Here is a 12,255-nt window from a genome sequence, read left to right on the forward strand (position 1 = left end):
AGGCGAACTGTGGCCATGGGGGGTGGTGGGGTGCTCACGTGTAGTTGGACTAACTTCTTGTCGCGAAATTGGAAGAGCGCAAGTTTTGATTAAAGTTTCATTCCAAGTCAGAGATGAGCGCTTTTTTGACAATTACAGTTTAGGAATTAGAGAGCCTGGAAGTAATTTTGTTTATGGATGAAGAGGAAAAAAAATACTTTCTTTCTTCTTTCCTCTTAAGAATTTAAAGTTTTAAGTTTTCTCAACACTCTCCGTTAAGAGAGCCTAGTTGTGGGGAAAGTTGCGCATCTCTGGCCAAAGTTGTGGGCCGTGACGTATAATTAAAACTTACTTTTGCCACTTGCCACGCCCCCTGACAGGCAGCCGCCTTTGTTGTTGACGCCAATGGAAATATTTATCAAGTCACTGCGCTGCAGGTGGCAGGTGGCAGGAAGTCAGGAAGCGGCATGCATGTTGCAGGTGCATGTGTCTAGTTGGGGAAGGGAGGGGCAGGTGTCAAGTTGGCACTCGAAAGTTTAATGAGGCGGCCGGGGCGAGAGTTTTCCGCTGATTTTGACGCCTTGGCTAAGCTTTCCCCTCCTCCTCCCCCTCCCCCTCCCCCTGTCTGGTCTAATTAAAATTCCACCGAATGTCCTTTCTCCCTTGAATGTCCGCCAATATTTACGGGCCCAACAGGACGATCCGTCCTGTCTTTCCTGCCGCATCCTGGCACAGCCTCTCCACTCCGGCCCAAACAATGCGGCGAAGGACTCGCCGACAGCCAGAGACCGCACGGCTCGTTTGCTTCATTTGCAGAGCAATGGAACTTGCAACAACCGCAAATCAAACACAGCAACAGGAGGGGCATGTGGCACGGCCATGGACCATGGGCCATGGGGCACACGGCATGTGGCATGGAAATCATATGCCATAAGAAATTTGCAACCAACCGACTGGCCAGAGCTGTCGGCCAGTTAGCACTTGCTCCTTTTTCGGTCGTCCTGCCGGCGCATCCTTTTTAATGGAAATTCCAATCGAGTTCTGTTACACTTCGCAGGACTCGTTGGCAGCAGTTGGCAGCAGATTGGACTTCAGAAATGCATGACGTGGCAGCCTTGAAGGGAATGTCCTGGCAAGAGTCCTCCCGAATCCCTAATCGCGTCTGGCTGCCTGCGATCGGAGTGAAATATCGCGAATACTTCTCCGATTCCGAGCACATCCTTGGTGTTCTGTTATTTCGAGGTTCATTACATTCCCGAGCGCAAATCAAGGCTCTGTCTTGGAGGACCTGTCGCGAAGGCAGTTTGCATGTGTCTCGCACACACTCAATAAACCGGAGCTCAGACACGTACGACAGTTGTGCCACCACCCCCCTCCCCCTCCCAAGCAGCTCATGCTGGCTGCTCCATCAACAGTTTGTGGCAGCTTGTTGAAATTAATCATTCTGCTGCCAGGACATCTTCCAGTCCTCCTGTTTTTGGAGGAAGCAACTGCCTCGACTTTAGGGCTGACAGATACAGTCTTCCCCTTTCGTTTATTATAATGGTAGACCACTGTAGGGGAGTTCGCTCCTAGTCCCCTGCTCCTTAGTCCTTTCGCCCTCCCAGGATCCCTGCCATCTCTAGCAATCAGTTGGCAGCCCCGACTTCCTCCCACTCGTCTGTCGCCATGTTGCTACTTCCGTTTCCGCTTCTAGTTGGCTCCTTCATTGGCGCACGCCTCCTTGTGTGTGTGTGTGTGTGGGGGAGGGGGGGAGTGTGTCAACAACATTATGTTATTTCGCCGGCATGTGTGTGCGAGCTGGCATTCCACTCGCGTAATTTCCCATGGTAACTGAACATGTGAGTGCATCCCACGTCCTTGCCACCTCCCATCTATACCTCCATCCCCACTCATATCCTGGCAGCTGCTTCCTGTCTTTCCCAGTTGTCGCGACAATAACTTCTTCGAAGGACTCGCCGCTCCCCTCGTCCTGGATGTGCTGCATTTGTTTACAGCTCGCTTATAATAAATTGCAATCATGACTGGAATGGCAACTGCTCAGCTCGGAATCTGACTCTGACTCTGATTTTGTGGCTGACAGGATTTGCATGGAGCGTGGGAGGCAGGACCCCCTTTAACATTTTCAATCAGTGGCTCAGTCGCCCAAATATCCTTTTTCCGCTGCTCGTCGAGCCCCGAAGGATAACCAATTAGAGCGCTTACGGCCTGCCACCTTGCTGTCTTGCTGGCTGTCTTCCGGCTGAAAAGAAAGGTGCCGAAGAAGGAACTCCACGCAAGAGAGTTCAGTGACGAAAGGGTATACACTTTAAGCTCTGCCTCACATCCCAACCAGCACTTATCCCCCGGGGCCTGGCCCGTCAATTAAAAGCGCAAATAGTCATCAGCGCGGAAAATGTTTAACGTGAATACTTTTATGGCTGATTAGGCACGAGGGGGGCCCAGGACCTGCGACGGAGGTGGGAGGAACATATTTTGTCATCTCCCGCTATGACAGAAGGAAAAGTTGAGGCACGGGCGGGAAAACTTTTTGGCCAACATCTTCACAATGGGGCATGCCCCACACGCTCCATCCACCCTCCATTCCTATGCTCCTTTTGAATTACAGGCAGTGCATGGAAGGCAAATTTATTGGCAAATTGGGAGCAGAGTGGTTTCCTTTCATTCCTCCTGCTGGAGGTCCTGGCGGAGGCTAGCGAGTGTGTGTGGCCCACGTGGGTGGATTTTTTACGGCGTGTTCTTTGTTTATGTTGTTTTTATTGATTGAAAATAACTTAGTGTCGCTTTATGGGCCTCCTCCTCCGGAGCTCCAGAGCTCCAGCCAGGACCCAGTCGTGCCTGGCGCTCGCCAAACGCGCATCCCGCGGTAGGAAATAGGAGTGCGCGGCGCACTCCCATCTGCGGAAAACCATCATTCCGATTTACATTGGCGTGGCCGCTTTTCTCACCCAGCGGAGCGAGTATCAATATGCTTGGCGATCGGAAAAAGAAGGCGGTTCTCCCCTACCCGCAAGCTTACCGGCTAGGGGAGATCGGCGCGAAATCTCACCCAGGGATTTTCTGGTTGAAAAAAATTTCCCTTGCTTTTTGCTTTGCTTTTGGTTTTTGTTTTTGTTTTTCCCAACCTGCCCATTGATTTTTACTAAATTCGAAATGCGTTGTTTGTCATATTTATTTATTATTAATTATATTTATTATTTATTAATCTTAATACATAAAACTGAAAAGATAAAAAAAAGAAATAAAAAAAAGCTAAAAATAAATAAATAATAAAAACAAATAAAATTCTTACAAATAAAGATATTGAGACGTCCAAATTTCTAGTACAGCCAGAACTGAAAATATTTGTTTAATGAAATAACGTTTATTCATTATTATCAACACAATAAAATATAAATAATTGAATGAACGGAGCAGTAAACTTACCATTTCACAATAATAAACCAATGCGACTCACTATGAACAACCCTATGTGACCGTTTCGATTTGGGTTGATTTAGCATAAAAACGCTGCACAAAACGCACACTAATTACGCGGGATTATTTTTTTGCTGCCCTCAGTTAAAGTAAAAAATAAATTCCTTATATGAATAATATTTTTCATTAAATATTGAGCTATGTTTAAATTTTGCACTTCAATAAAATTATTATAGAACATAAATTGGTAAACTTAAATAATATACGTTGAATTGTTCATGAAATAATTTTTTCTAGGTTAAAAGTCCCACGCATAAATTTTTCTAAGTCCCAAGCGAGACGAAAATTTTCTAAGTCCAGTTTTTTGAGAGCGAAATCTATGTTGAGAGAACAAATTCCCTCTCTCAACTCGGGGTGGGTGAGAACAAGGTACGAAAGATGCCTGCCGGAATGCACCGAAACGCTGCTAGCACCGAAAAGTCCGACTGGGGAGCCAAGGCACTTTCCGCCAAAAGGTAAATAAAGTGCAGCCTGGTGGGAGCAGCCCACCTCCTTCTGGGACTTCCGCCCCTCGATCCTTACCGCCAGTCACTTACACATGCATAAGTATATGCGTTTTGGAGCAGGCCCCCAGGATGATAATCCTGAATAATTAGCGGGAACTGGCGCGTGCGGCTCCGCCGAGACACACTCCGCCGAGGCATCACCAGAGCCTGCCACTTAATGCACTTTGGCATATGCGTAAATTGCCTTTTGAGCGGGTGCTAATTAAGTGGGTTTTGTGCCCAGACTACCCGGGACTACACAGGCCCAGGCACAGGCCCTTGACCAGGCCCGGGGCTGGGCTTTAATGAAGCAACCGCACGGCCACCAAAGAGACCCATCTGTCGTGGAAACAAAGGGTGGCGGTGGCGGAGGCCTTTTTTGTGCCAGGTCCTCCGCCTAACCTGTTGACCCGGCTGACCCAGCTGCCCATTTGTCAATGCCGAAAAAACATGACCCGTGGCAGACCCTCAGAGGCTTCAAGGGGGTCCTTGAAGAACACAGAGTACATTAAATGCTTCACCATTAAATGGTTGTCTTATAAAAATAATTAAATACTGTAACATACACTTTACTAAAGAATATTCTGTAACGGATGAGAATTGGAGGATATATAGGCCATATAGTCATTTCCATTCATTCCATAAGGAATAGGAGCAGATATTTTAACAATAATCCGAAAAATATTTTTGCATCGGGGTTATCATGCAGATTGATATAGAATCGATCCACAAATCATTTAAGAATCAGGTGAAAACTGGCAGAGATATAGAGATTCCAGATTTCCCTATGGTCCTCCTTATACTCCTTCCCGTTTTTAAGGGAGTATGCCGAGAAAAATGGATGAAAAATTTAATAATATTTTTGCTTCAGGCTTTTAATGCAGATTAGTGGAGGATCCATCCCCGAGTCTATTAAGGTATAACCCTCAACAATCGGACAAAAATTGGCATAGATATAGACATCCTTGTGGGGCATATGGTCCTTCCCATGCATTTCCCCATTTTCAAAGGAGTCTGGCCGGAAAATTTGACAAAAAATCTAAAAATATTTTTGATTTGGGATTTTAATGCAGATTAAGAGGGAATCGATCTAAAAATCGTTTAAGGTATTCCGTTCCCTATGAGTCCTTCCCATACATAACACCGTTTTCGAGGATTCTCCCAGAAGGACACCGTTTTCGAGGATTCTCCCCAGTTTTAATAAGAAGTAGATTCTATACAACATGTTTTCGATATAAATCCATCCAATATAAGTACATATACCTTACAAAATCAACAGTCATTCATTCAACTCAACTTGTCATTCAACAGCAAGGGTATTCCGACTTCACCTGAACCCGAAGCTATCCGTCCTTCCATGTATTTTTTCCTTTTGTCCCCGAATCCGACTGGACCTTATTAATTAGCTTGATTAAAATTAATATTTGCGCAACTTTGGCGACGCCGCAAGATGTCGTCAGCTGTGGAACAGTGTTCCGGAGGACCAGGACAGGACGGCATCTGGGGCAAATATGTGCAATAAATAAACATTTCGGCGCTGTGACAGCCGTCGGGCTAGGTACTTCAACTGTAATAAAGCAGGAGCAGAGACAGGCAGCTCCGTTTTATTGGGCGGAAGCGGAGCATGACCTCCGAGTTGCGAACTGCGAGTAGCGACCCTCCGACTGCGAGCCAAGTGGCAACAAAGTGCGTCGGGATAAATCCTGATGCGTCAGTCTGGAGAGGATGGGGGCAGAGGTCGGAGGTCGGAGGTCGGAGGGCAACCCGCCAAATGGAGCCATGAAAAATGTTGGCGCATTCATTCGTTCGGCTGGGAGTGTCGCCACCGCATCTAGTTCCACTGATTTTGTGCGACACTTGGAGAAAAGCAAAAAGACTATTCCACAGGACTAGTCCCTCATCATCCCAAGATCTTCTTAAGTTTTCTTCCAGTGCACTTTTGGCTCACATACCCACCGTACTTGGCTGTCGTCACTGTTTATTTGGCCGATTCCGTTTCATGTGCTTTTTGTTTTACGTTTTACGAGCATAAAGATAAATTCACACGCCAACCAACCCACGAGGATTGGCAGGACGAGAGCCCAGGATAAAGAATATAGAAGCGAGGAGCAGAGCAGGTTCGCAGGTCGACCGCCCGCCGCTTTCGGTCATCCGATTTATTTATTTATTTATGGTAACAAATTGCAGCGTCAACTTAATCACCGAACTCTATTAGTTTCGGTGGCCTTTGTGCAGGACTCCCGGGCCAGCAGCTCCCGGGGCCAACTCATTTCACGGCTCCACAGAAAGTCATTTCTCTTGGCCTGGCCGACATTTGTATCTGCATCTGGAGTGGGTCGGATGGCGGTTGGTTGTCGTTCCCCAGGCGGCGGCACTCAATAAAACAACTTTAATTAATTAATCATTATTCCGGCTTGGCATTTCTGCTTAGACTTTTCTGTTTATTCAAGTTATCCGACAAAGGATGTGGGATGGAGCTTAGGAGGAGATGGTGGAATCGAATTGGACTACAATGACAAACTTACGGCTTACTCGACGGCTCTCGCCCTAACATCGCTCCGGACATCGCTCCCACATGACTTATGGTCTGCGCGATAATTAATCATATTGGCTGCAGCCCCTAGCCGGCTCTTCCGGCTCTGGGCTCTAAACTTCTAGATACTTAGTATTGCTCCTGGATACACTGTATGGATACACTGCCGCGGACGAGTGCCCTGCAGCGGCACAACAACGAGAAAACAAACAACTAACGAGCTACTTAGCCTAGGAGGCGGAAGGTGGAGGTCGGGTGGGGTCACCGCGGCGGTCAATCACAGCTCACGGGCGCGGGAGGAACAGAAGCTAACACTATAAGAGGACTTAAAGGAGGGTCCTCTGATGGGTTCACCTCTCTCTTTTGGGTTGATCCACATTCTGATACTTGTTTTAAGGGTTTAAAATTATAATCTAATAGGTATAAGAGGGTTTTGGAACTTACCATCTTGAAACTATGAATTCTGAAATAAAAAGAAACATAAATAATAAGTAAGGGTTGATTGAAATAAAATGAATGATAATAGAAACAAGAATCTATAGATAAATAATAATTAAAATAATAAATAATAAGAATCATATGCTACTTAAGATATACTCAAATACTTAAAGATATATACTATAAGATATAAAACTCCTTAATAATATTATAACCAATTTAAAAGGCAAGTAAGGTTTAAAAATATTAAAAAGTAAATGAAAACTTATAAACTAAAAAGATATAAGAAAAGATATCCTATCCTATTAGACCTGTGTTATAAGGATAAAAATGTAAACACTCTGGACCTATATATGTACCTTTGGCAATGGAATACTGAGAGGTCTGTTTCTTCCCCTAAAATCGACTGGAGATCTAGTTCCCTAACTCTACTCTAGTAATGCAAGCACTGGAATCTTACCTAAAATGAGACCCGACTGTAGTCCGTGGACTAACTCTCTTCGTGGTTCGGGATGTCCTGGTTCTGCTAACTAATGGATAGAGAAGCTCCTAAGGGCTCTCCTATCGGGACTTATCTAGCGTATTACCCTAATGCGTTTGATTGCTTTAAGCTGATGATTGGTCAGTTGCACACGCGCTTCTGGGGGGGATTGGCCGTTCAGATTGGGGCGTGGGTGGGGAGGGCGCGTGTCATGATAAATAATTGCTTGGTGTTTCGCTCTAATTGACGAGGACTGGGTCGGGGGACGGGGGTCTGGCCTAATCCAGGCCATTCGATGGCGCGTCAGCGAGAGCGGGCGGCGGCTGGAGGTCCTCCTCCTGGGAGTCGCCCAGCGAGAGCCTGGACTTGGCCGCCGTCTCCATGGACTTCCAGGTGCCCCCGCAAGTGGCCTGCTGCAGGGAGATGCGCGGTATGGACTTGCAGCTGCCACTGTTGGCGGCGCCTTCGGTCGGGCGGTCTTCGGACTCCGCCAGGGCACTGAGGCTGCACGTCGGCGGGAGGATGCGGTGGGGGAAGCGGGGCGAGCCCCGGACCCGCTCCCTCAGGCTGGGCGAGGGCTGGACCACCGAGGAGCGCCGGTTGCTGGGCAGCTGAAAGTTCACCTTGGTCTCCAGCAGCTTCACATACTTCCCTCCCAGCGGCTGCTGGTCCGCCGGCTCCTGCCCCGAAATGGTGGGAATGGGCAGGAAGTTCGGATCCTTGGTGAGGCGGTCCAGGTGGGTGCCGCTCTTGGTGAGCGAGCCGCGGTGGATGGGCTTCAGGTGGTGGCCGTTGGAGTGCGCCTCCACCGAGGCTACGGCCGAGCCGCCCTCCGCGGGGGCTCCCAGCCCGGGGCTGTTATAGATGGCGTTGCAGGACGCGGTCTGGGAGGAGGGGATGAGCCGCGTGAACAGGCCCATGTGCGACTTGAAGGCCGCCTTGAGCCCCTTCTGGTCGGCCAGGCTGGCCGTTGAGCCCTTGGTGCTGGACGTGGTCCTCGAGAAGATCCCCCGCAGCCGGTTGATGAGCCCCGTCTTGGCCTCGGTGGCCTGCTGGTGGGCCAGACGAAGGTTGATGAGGTCCTGGGTGGGCAGGCAGGCCTCCTCCAGCTGGGGCTGCGAGGCGAAGGTCACCGACCGCCGCATCGGGATCTGCATGTACTCCGCCGAGGGCCAGCTCGCCCGGGGGATCACCGGCGGCAGCACGGACAGCAGCAGGTTGGGCAGTATCCCCGAGATGCTGGGCGTCCTCGACTTGCCGGCGGAGGGGGGCTGCTGGATGCCGCTCGTCACCGTCACCTCCGGCTTCAAGTGGCCGCCTCCCACGAGGAGCGAGGTGGAGGACGAGGTGGTCGTGGAGGTGGTGGTGCCCACTGCGAGGCCCGACTCCAGCAGGCGCTCCAGCTTGCGGATCTCCGCGTCCAGGGCCTGTATCTCCTTCTTGTAGACTCTGTTCTGCACCTCGACGCGGTACTGCAGTTCCCTCCGGTCGTCCACCACGAAGCGCCTGGTGTTGCACTCCATCTTGAGGCCCATGCTGTGGATCACGGGGTCTATGATATCATCTGAAAGGGAGGGATTAGGGAAATGTGGGTGTAGGTATGAGGATAACAAGGAGAGCTCCTTGAGTAGCTCCTTGAGAAAAAGGATTCCAGCTGAAAAGCACTTACTTCTGGCCCATATGTCGTGCAGCTTGGGGATGAAGGTCAGGCAGAGGGTGGCCGTGGTGCTGGTGAGGATCAGGGCGGTTATCGTGATGAAGGCCAGCGTGACCCGCTCGGAGATGAGGTTGGCCAGCACGACCACAATGGCGCTGGTGATGACCACGCTGTAGACTGAGAGCCCGATGTACTGGGAGTCGTTAAGGGCGGGGATCTTCACGTGCCGCGTCTCCCAGGCCATGTACACGCCCACCACCAGCAGGAGGCCCTTGTAGGCGTACAGGACACTGAGCCAGGTCTGGGTGTGCTGCGATCGGCAGACCTCGACCTGCAACGGAAACACGGAAGCGGAAATGGAGGCCAGTGAGAGTGTGTTGCGGGGAGAGGGCCCTCCAGGCCATTATAGTTACTATTTTTATGGCCACTTGACACCACGGCGCGACAGCACTTCATGCATAATGCCATCGCGCTTTAAACCAAGCTCTGCAATAAAATCTGATTTAATTGAATAAATAATTGCCTCGCAAACAGGCCGGCCTGGCAGTTAATCGGAATTGGAAATGTTTCGGCTTTAAAGACTAGCACTAGAAAATTTAATGAAGGATGCAGGAGGAACAGTCACCTGGGGCTGGTAGACGACACTCCGGTCAATGGCGCTGATCTCGAGCGTCAGGTTCTGCAGGTGCCGCTCCATGGGGTCGGTGACCACCCAGAGGGTGACCAGCAGGGCGTCCACCAGCAGCAGGCCGCACACGAGCAGGATGAGCTGGATGTCCTGCAGCATCTTGTCCTTGAAGACGCTCCCAGTGCGCGTGAAGATCCGGTGGACCCTGTAGGTCTTGGCGAACATCGATCCGAAGGCCAGCGAGAAGCCAGCCGAGAGGAGATAGACCCGGGCCTGCAAGGATAAGAGGGTTAGTGTTGGCGGAGGTCCTCCCACCACCTGACTTTCTGGCTCGTTTCGAATTTATGCAAATAGGAATATCACAAATGTTGTAACTTCTCGTGTCATGTGTTTGCCTTCAACCGCCGCCCCCTGCGGCCAGGCGGACTAACACGGGGGTCTTAACAACAATATCAAAAACAAACAGGGAGCCGGAGGAGGCAAGGAGGTACACCCTGGGCCTGGCCAGGATGTGGGTTCAGAAACAGAAACCGAAACCGAAACAGAAACAACAGCGACCAGCAAATTTCCCTGGAGTGGCGTTTGGAGTGGCGTTGAGGCAGGAGGTCCTGCGGATCTAAATGGAAAGCTCGTCAAAATCGACTTGGCTGCTAGCTCGAAGAGCGGCGGATTGTCGGCTATATCCGAGGGCTTTTTATATTTTGGAGTAGATGCCAAGGCGGAGAACACCGCCAGACAAGGGGCAACTATTATAAAACAGAAACAGTCTCATACATCCTTTCAGGCCTCCTGTTTCTCGCCGTGTATCATAACAAAACACATGAACGCGACGCCAAAGTTGCCAGCCAGAAACTGAAAGTCATATTTGATGAGGACCCACCACGCTTGCTTACACACCAGAAGCCCAGCAGCCCGCCAGAAACTCAAACAAAGAAACGAGAACGAAGCCCCCAAAACCCACACCCGGCCAGGGTAACTCACCGTGCAGACCGTGGCGAAGGAGTCCTCGGCCGAGGGCAGCGTCGAGTGGTCCAGGCCCAGCAGGATGACGGTGGCGTACACGAAGATGCAGCCCACTGCGGTGATGTTGCTCAGCTTGGGGCTGGAAAGTTTAATTGCCCTGTGGAGAGGAAAGGAGGAGAAGGTGTTGGATTTTTGGGGGAATCATAAGCAATCGATTGTTTCGGCTAGAGAGGTTTTTGATTTATGGAGGCTGTGAGAGGCTTCGAGTCCCAAGGTGCCGGGAACTGCGCTCCGAAACAATTAAATAGTGTTACATGCCATAATTGACGCCCGAATGGGCCGCCCACTTACTTCAGCTTGCGGAAGTGGAGGTTGAAGGCCAGGAAGGCTATGGCCAGGGCTATGCCCACGCTGGAGAGGGTGGCGACGGTGTAGAAGGCCAGGGGCGCGATGGTGGCCACCCGCAGCTTGAACACCCGCTTCGCGATGGGCACCTGGCCGCTGTGCCACTTCACCGGCCGGCAGCGGGGACACCGGAAGTCCAGGGCGTCGGTGGCCGGGTAGTAGAGCGCCACGGGCTCGAGCATGCCGCGCTGGATCTGGTAGAAGGCGGTAGTGCCGACACGGTCGGGCCCGCTGAAAGAGACAGGACCCTGTGGGGAGGCAGATTGGAGGATAGTTGGCAAGGATCTAGTCAGCTACTCACCGAGACTCCCAGGAAGTGCAGCTTGCCCAGCTGCTGCAGGAACTCCCAGGCCATGTCGCTGCGCGTGTAGTCGAAGCCGTCCAGCTTGGACTGCTCCTCGTTGCGCCGCCAGTGCTCCTCGGCGGCGCGGAGGGCGAGGGCGATGGCCCAGACCGCGTCGTAGGTCTGGGGGGCGTACTGGGAGATCGCCTCCGGGAAGAGGTGGCCTCCGCCGCTGCCGCTCGCCCCCCGCCTGCGACGGCGGCGCCCCAAATCCGATTGCGGCCCGCTGGTGGTCCTGGCAGCGCCCTGGCCGTGGCCGTGGAACTGGGCGAACTGTTTCCGCAGCTGCGAGTTGAACATGTGATTGTTCTGCCGAGTGGAAAGGCGATTAAGCAGACCACGAATGCCGCAGGAATGCCGCCAGTAATGAGATTGCCTATCCCCACTCCCTATCCCTGACTGGGATTTCATGACCGCCACTAAAAGAGTCGTAAAAGCGCGTCTGTGGCGGCGAATGCGAATGGGAATGCGAATGCGATGACAGGCAGGACTTAGGCGGCCCACTTGGCAATCACCATCACCGCCACCATCTTCGGGCCATCGCAAACGCAATCGCAGCCCCGGGATTGTCTAATCAAATAAATCATTTCGTTGTGGACGCGGCAGGACTTGATGGAATGGGGATGAGAGTGCCCCAATCCACAGAGAGAGAAAAGGAATTGGATTTCGGAAGTAGTCCAGAAACTGTCCAACTTCAAACACTAATCTTTTGTTTGTCCTGGTCCTGGAGAGAGTACTCGTAATATTTGTCGAATTATTCATAAAATAAAACACCTATTTGTATGTTTAGACTTCCGCTTCATTAAAGGCCTAATCCTGTTATAATCCCATTGGCACACCCCCATTCCAGGCAAGGAATCCAAGCG

The 12,255-nt window shown here is 50.9% G+C and overlaps 1 protein-coding gene across 7 annotated transcripts in view; it reads right to left on the minus strand.

The window, feature by feature from the left end:
* LOC6497844 (gamma-aminobutyric acid type B receptor subunit 2) overlaps window positions 1–12,255 on the minus strand; it is a 31,657-nt gene that overhangs the window by 10,651 nt on the left and 8,751 nt on the right. For 4 of the 7 annotated variants that reach the window (XM_044716445.1, XM_001961523.4, XM_032451895.2 and 1 more), the window contains exons 6-11: window positions 11,348–11,698; window positions 10,993–11,294; window positions 10,660–10,798; window positions 9,676–9,951; window positions 9,063–9,381; window positions 6,339–8,957 (exon numbers count right to left, since the gene is read on the minus strand). In XM_044716445.1, coding sequence (XP_044572380.1) covers window positions 7,672–8,957; window positions 9,063–9,381; window positions 9,676–9,951; window positions 10,660–10,798; window positions 10,993–11,294; window positions 11,348–11,698 — 2,673 coding nt within the window. In that variant the 3' untranslated portion in view covers window positions 6,339–7,671. Of the gene's footprint in view, window positions 1–6,338; window positions 8,958–9,062; window positions 9,382–9,675; window positions 9,952–10,659; window positions 10,799–10,992; window positions 11,295–11,347; window positions 11,699–12,255 lie in introns of those variants that run through there. The other 3 variants (XR_006507487.1, XR_006507485.1, XR_006507486.1) reach the window with 2 other exon arrangements.

This window comes from Drosophila ananassae, chromosome 3R (assembly GCF_017639315.1).
Source record: "Drosophila ananassae strain 14024-0371.13 chromosome 3R, ASM1763931v2, whole genome shotgun sequence".
NCBI lineage: Eukaryota > Metazoa > Arthropoda > Insecta > Diptera > Drosophilidae > Drosophila > Drosophila ananassae.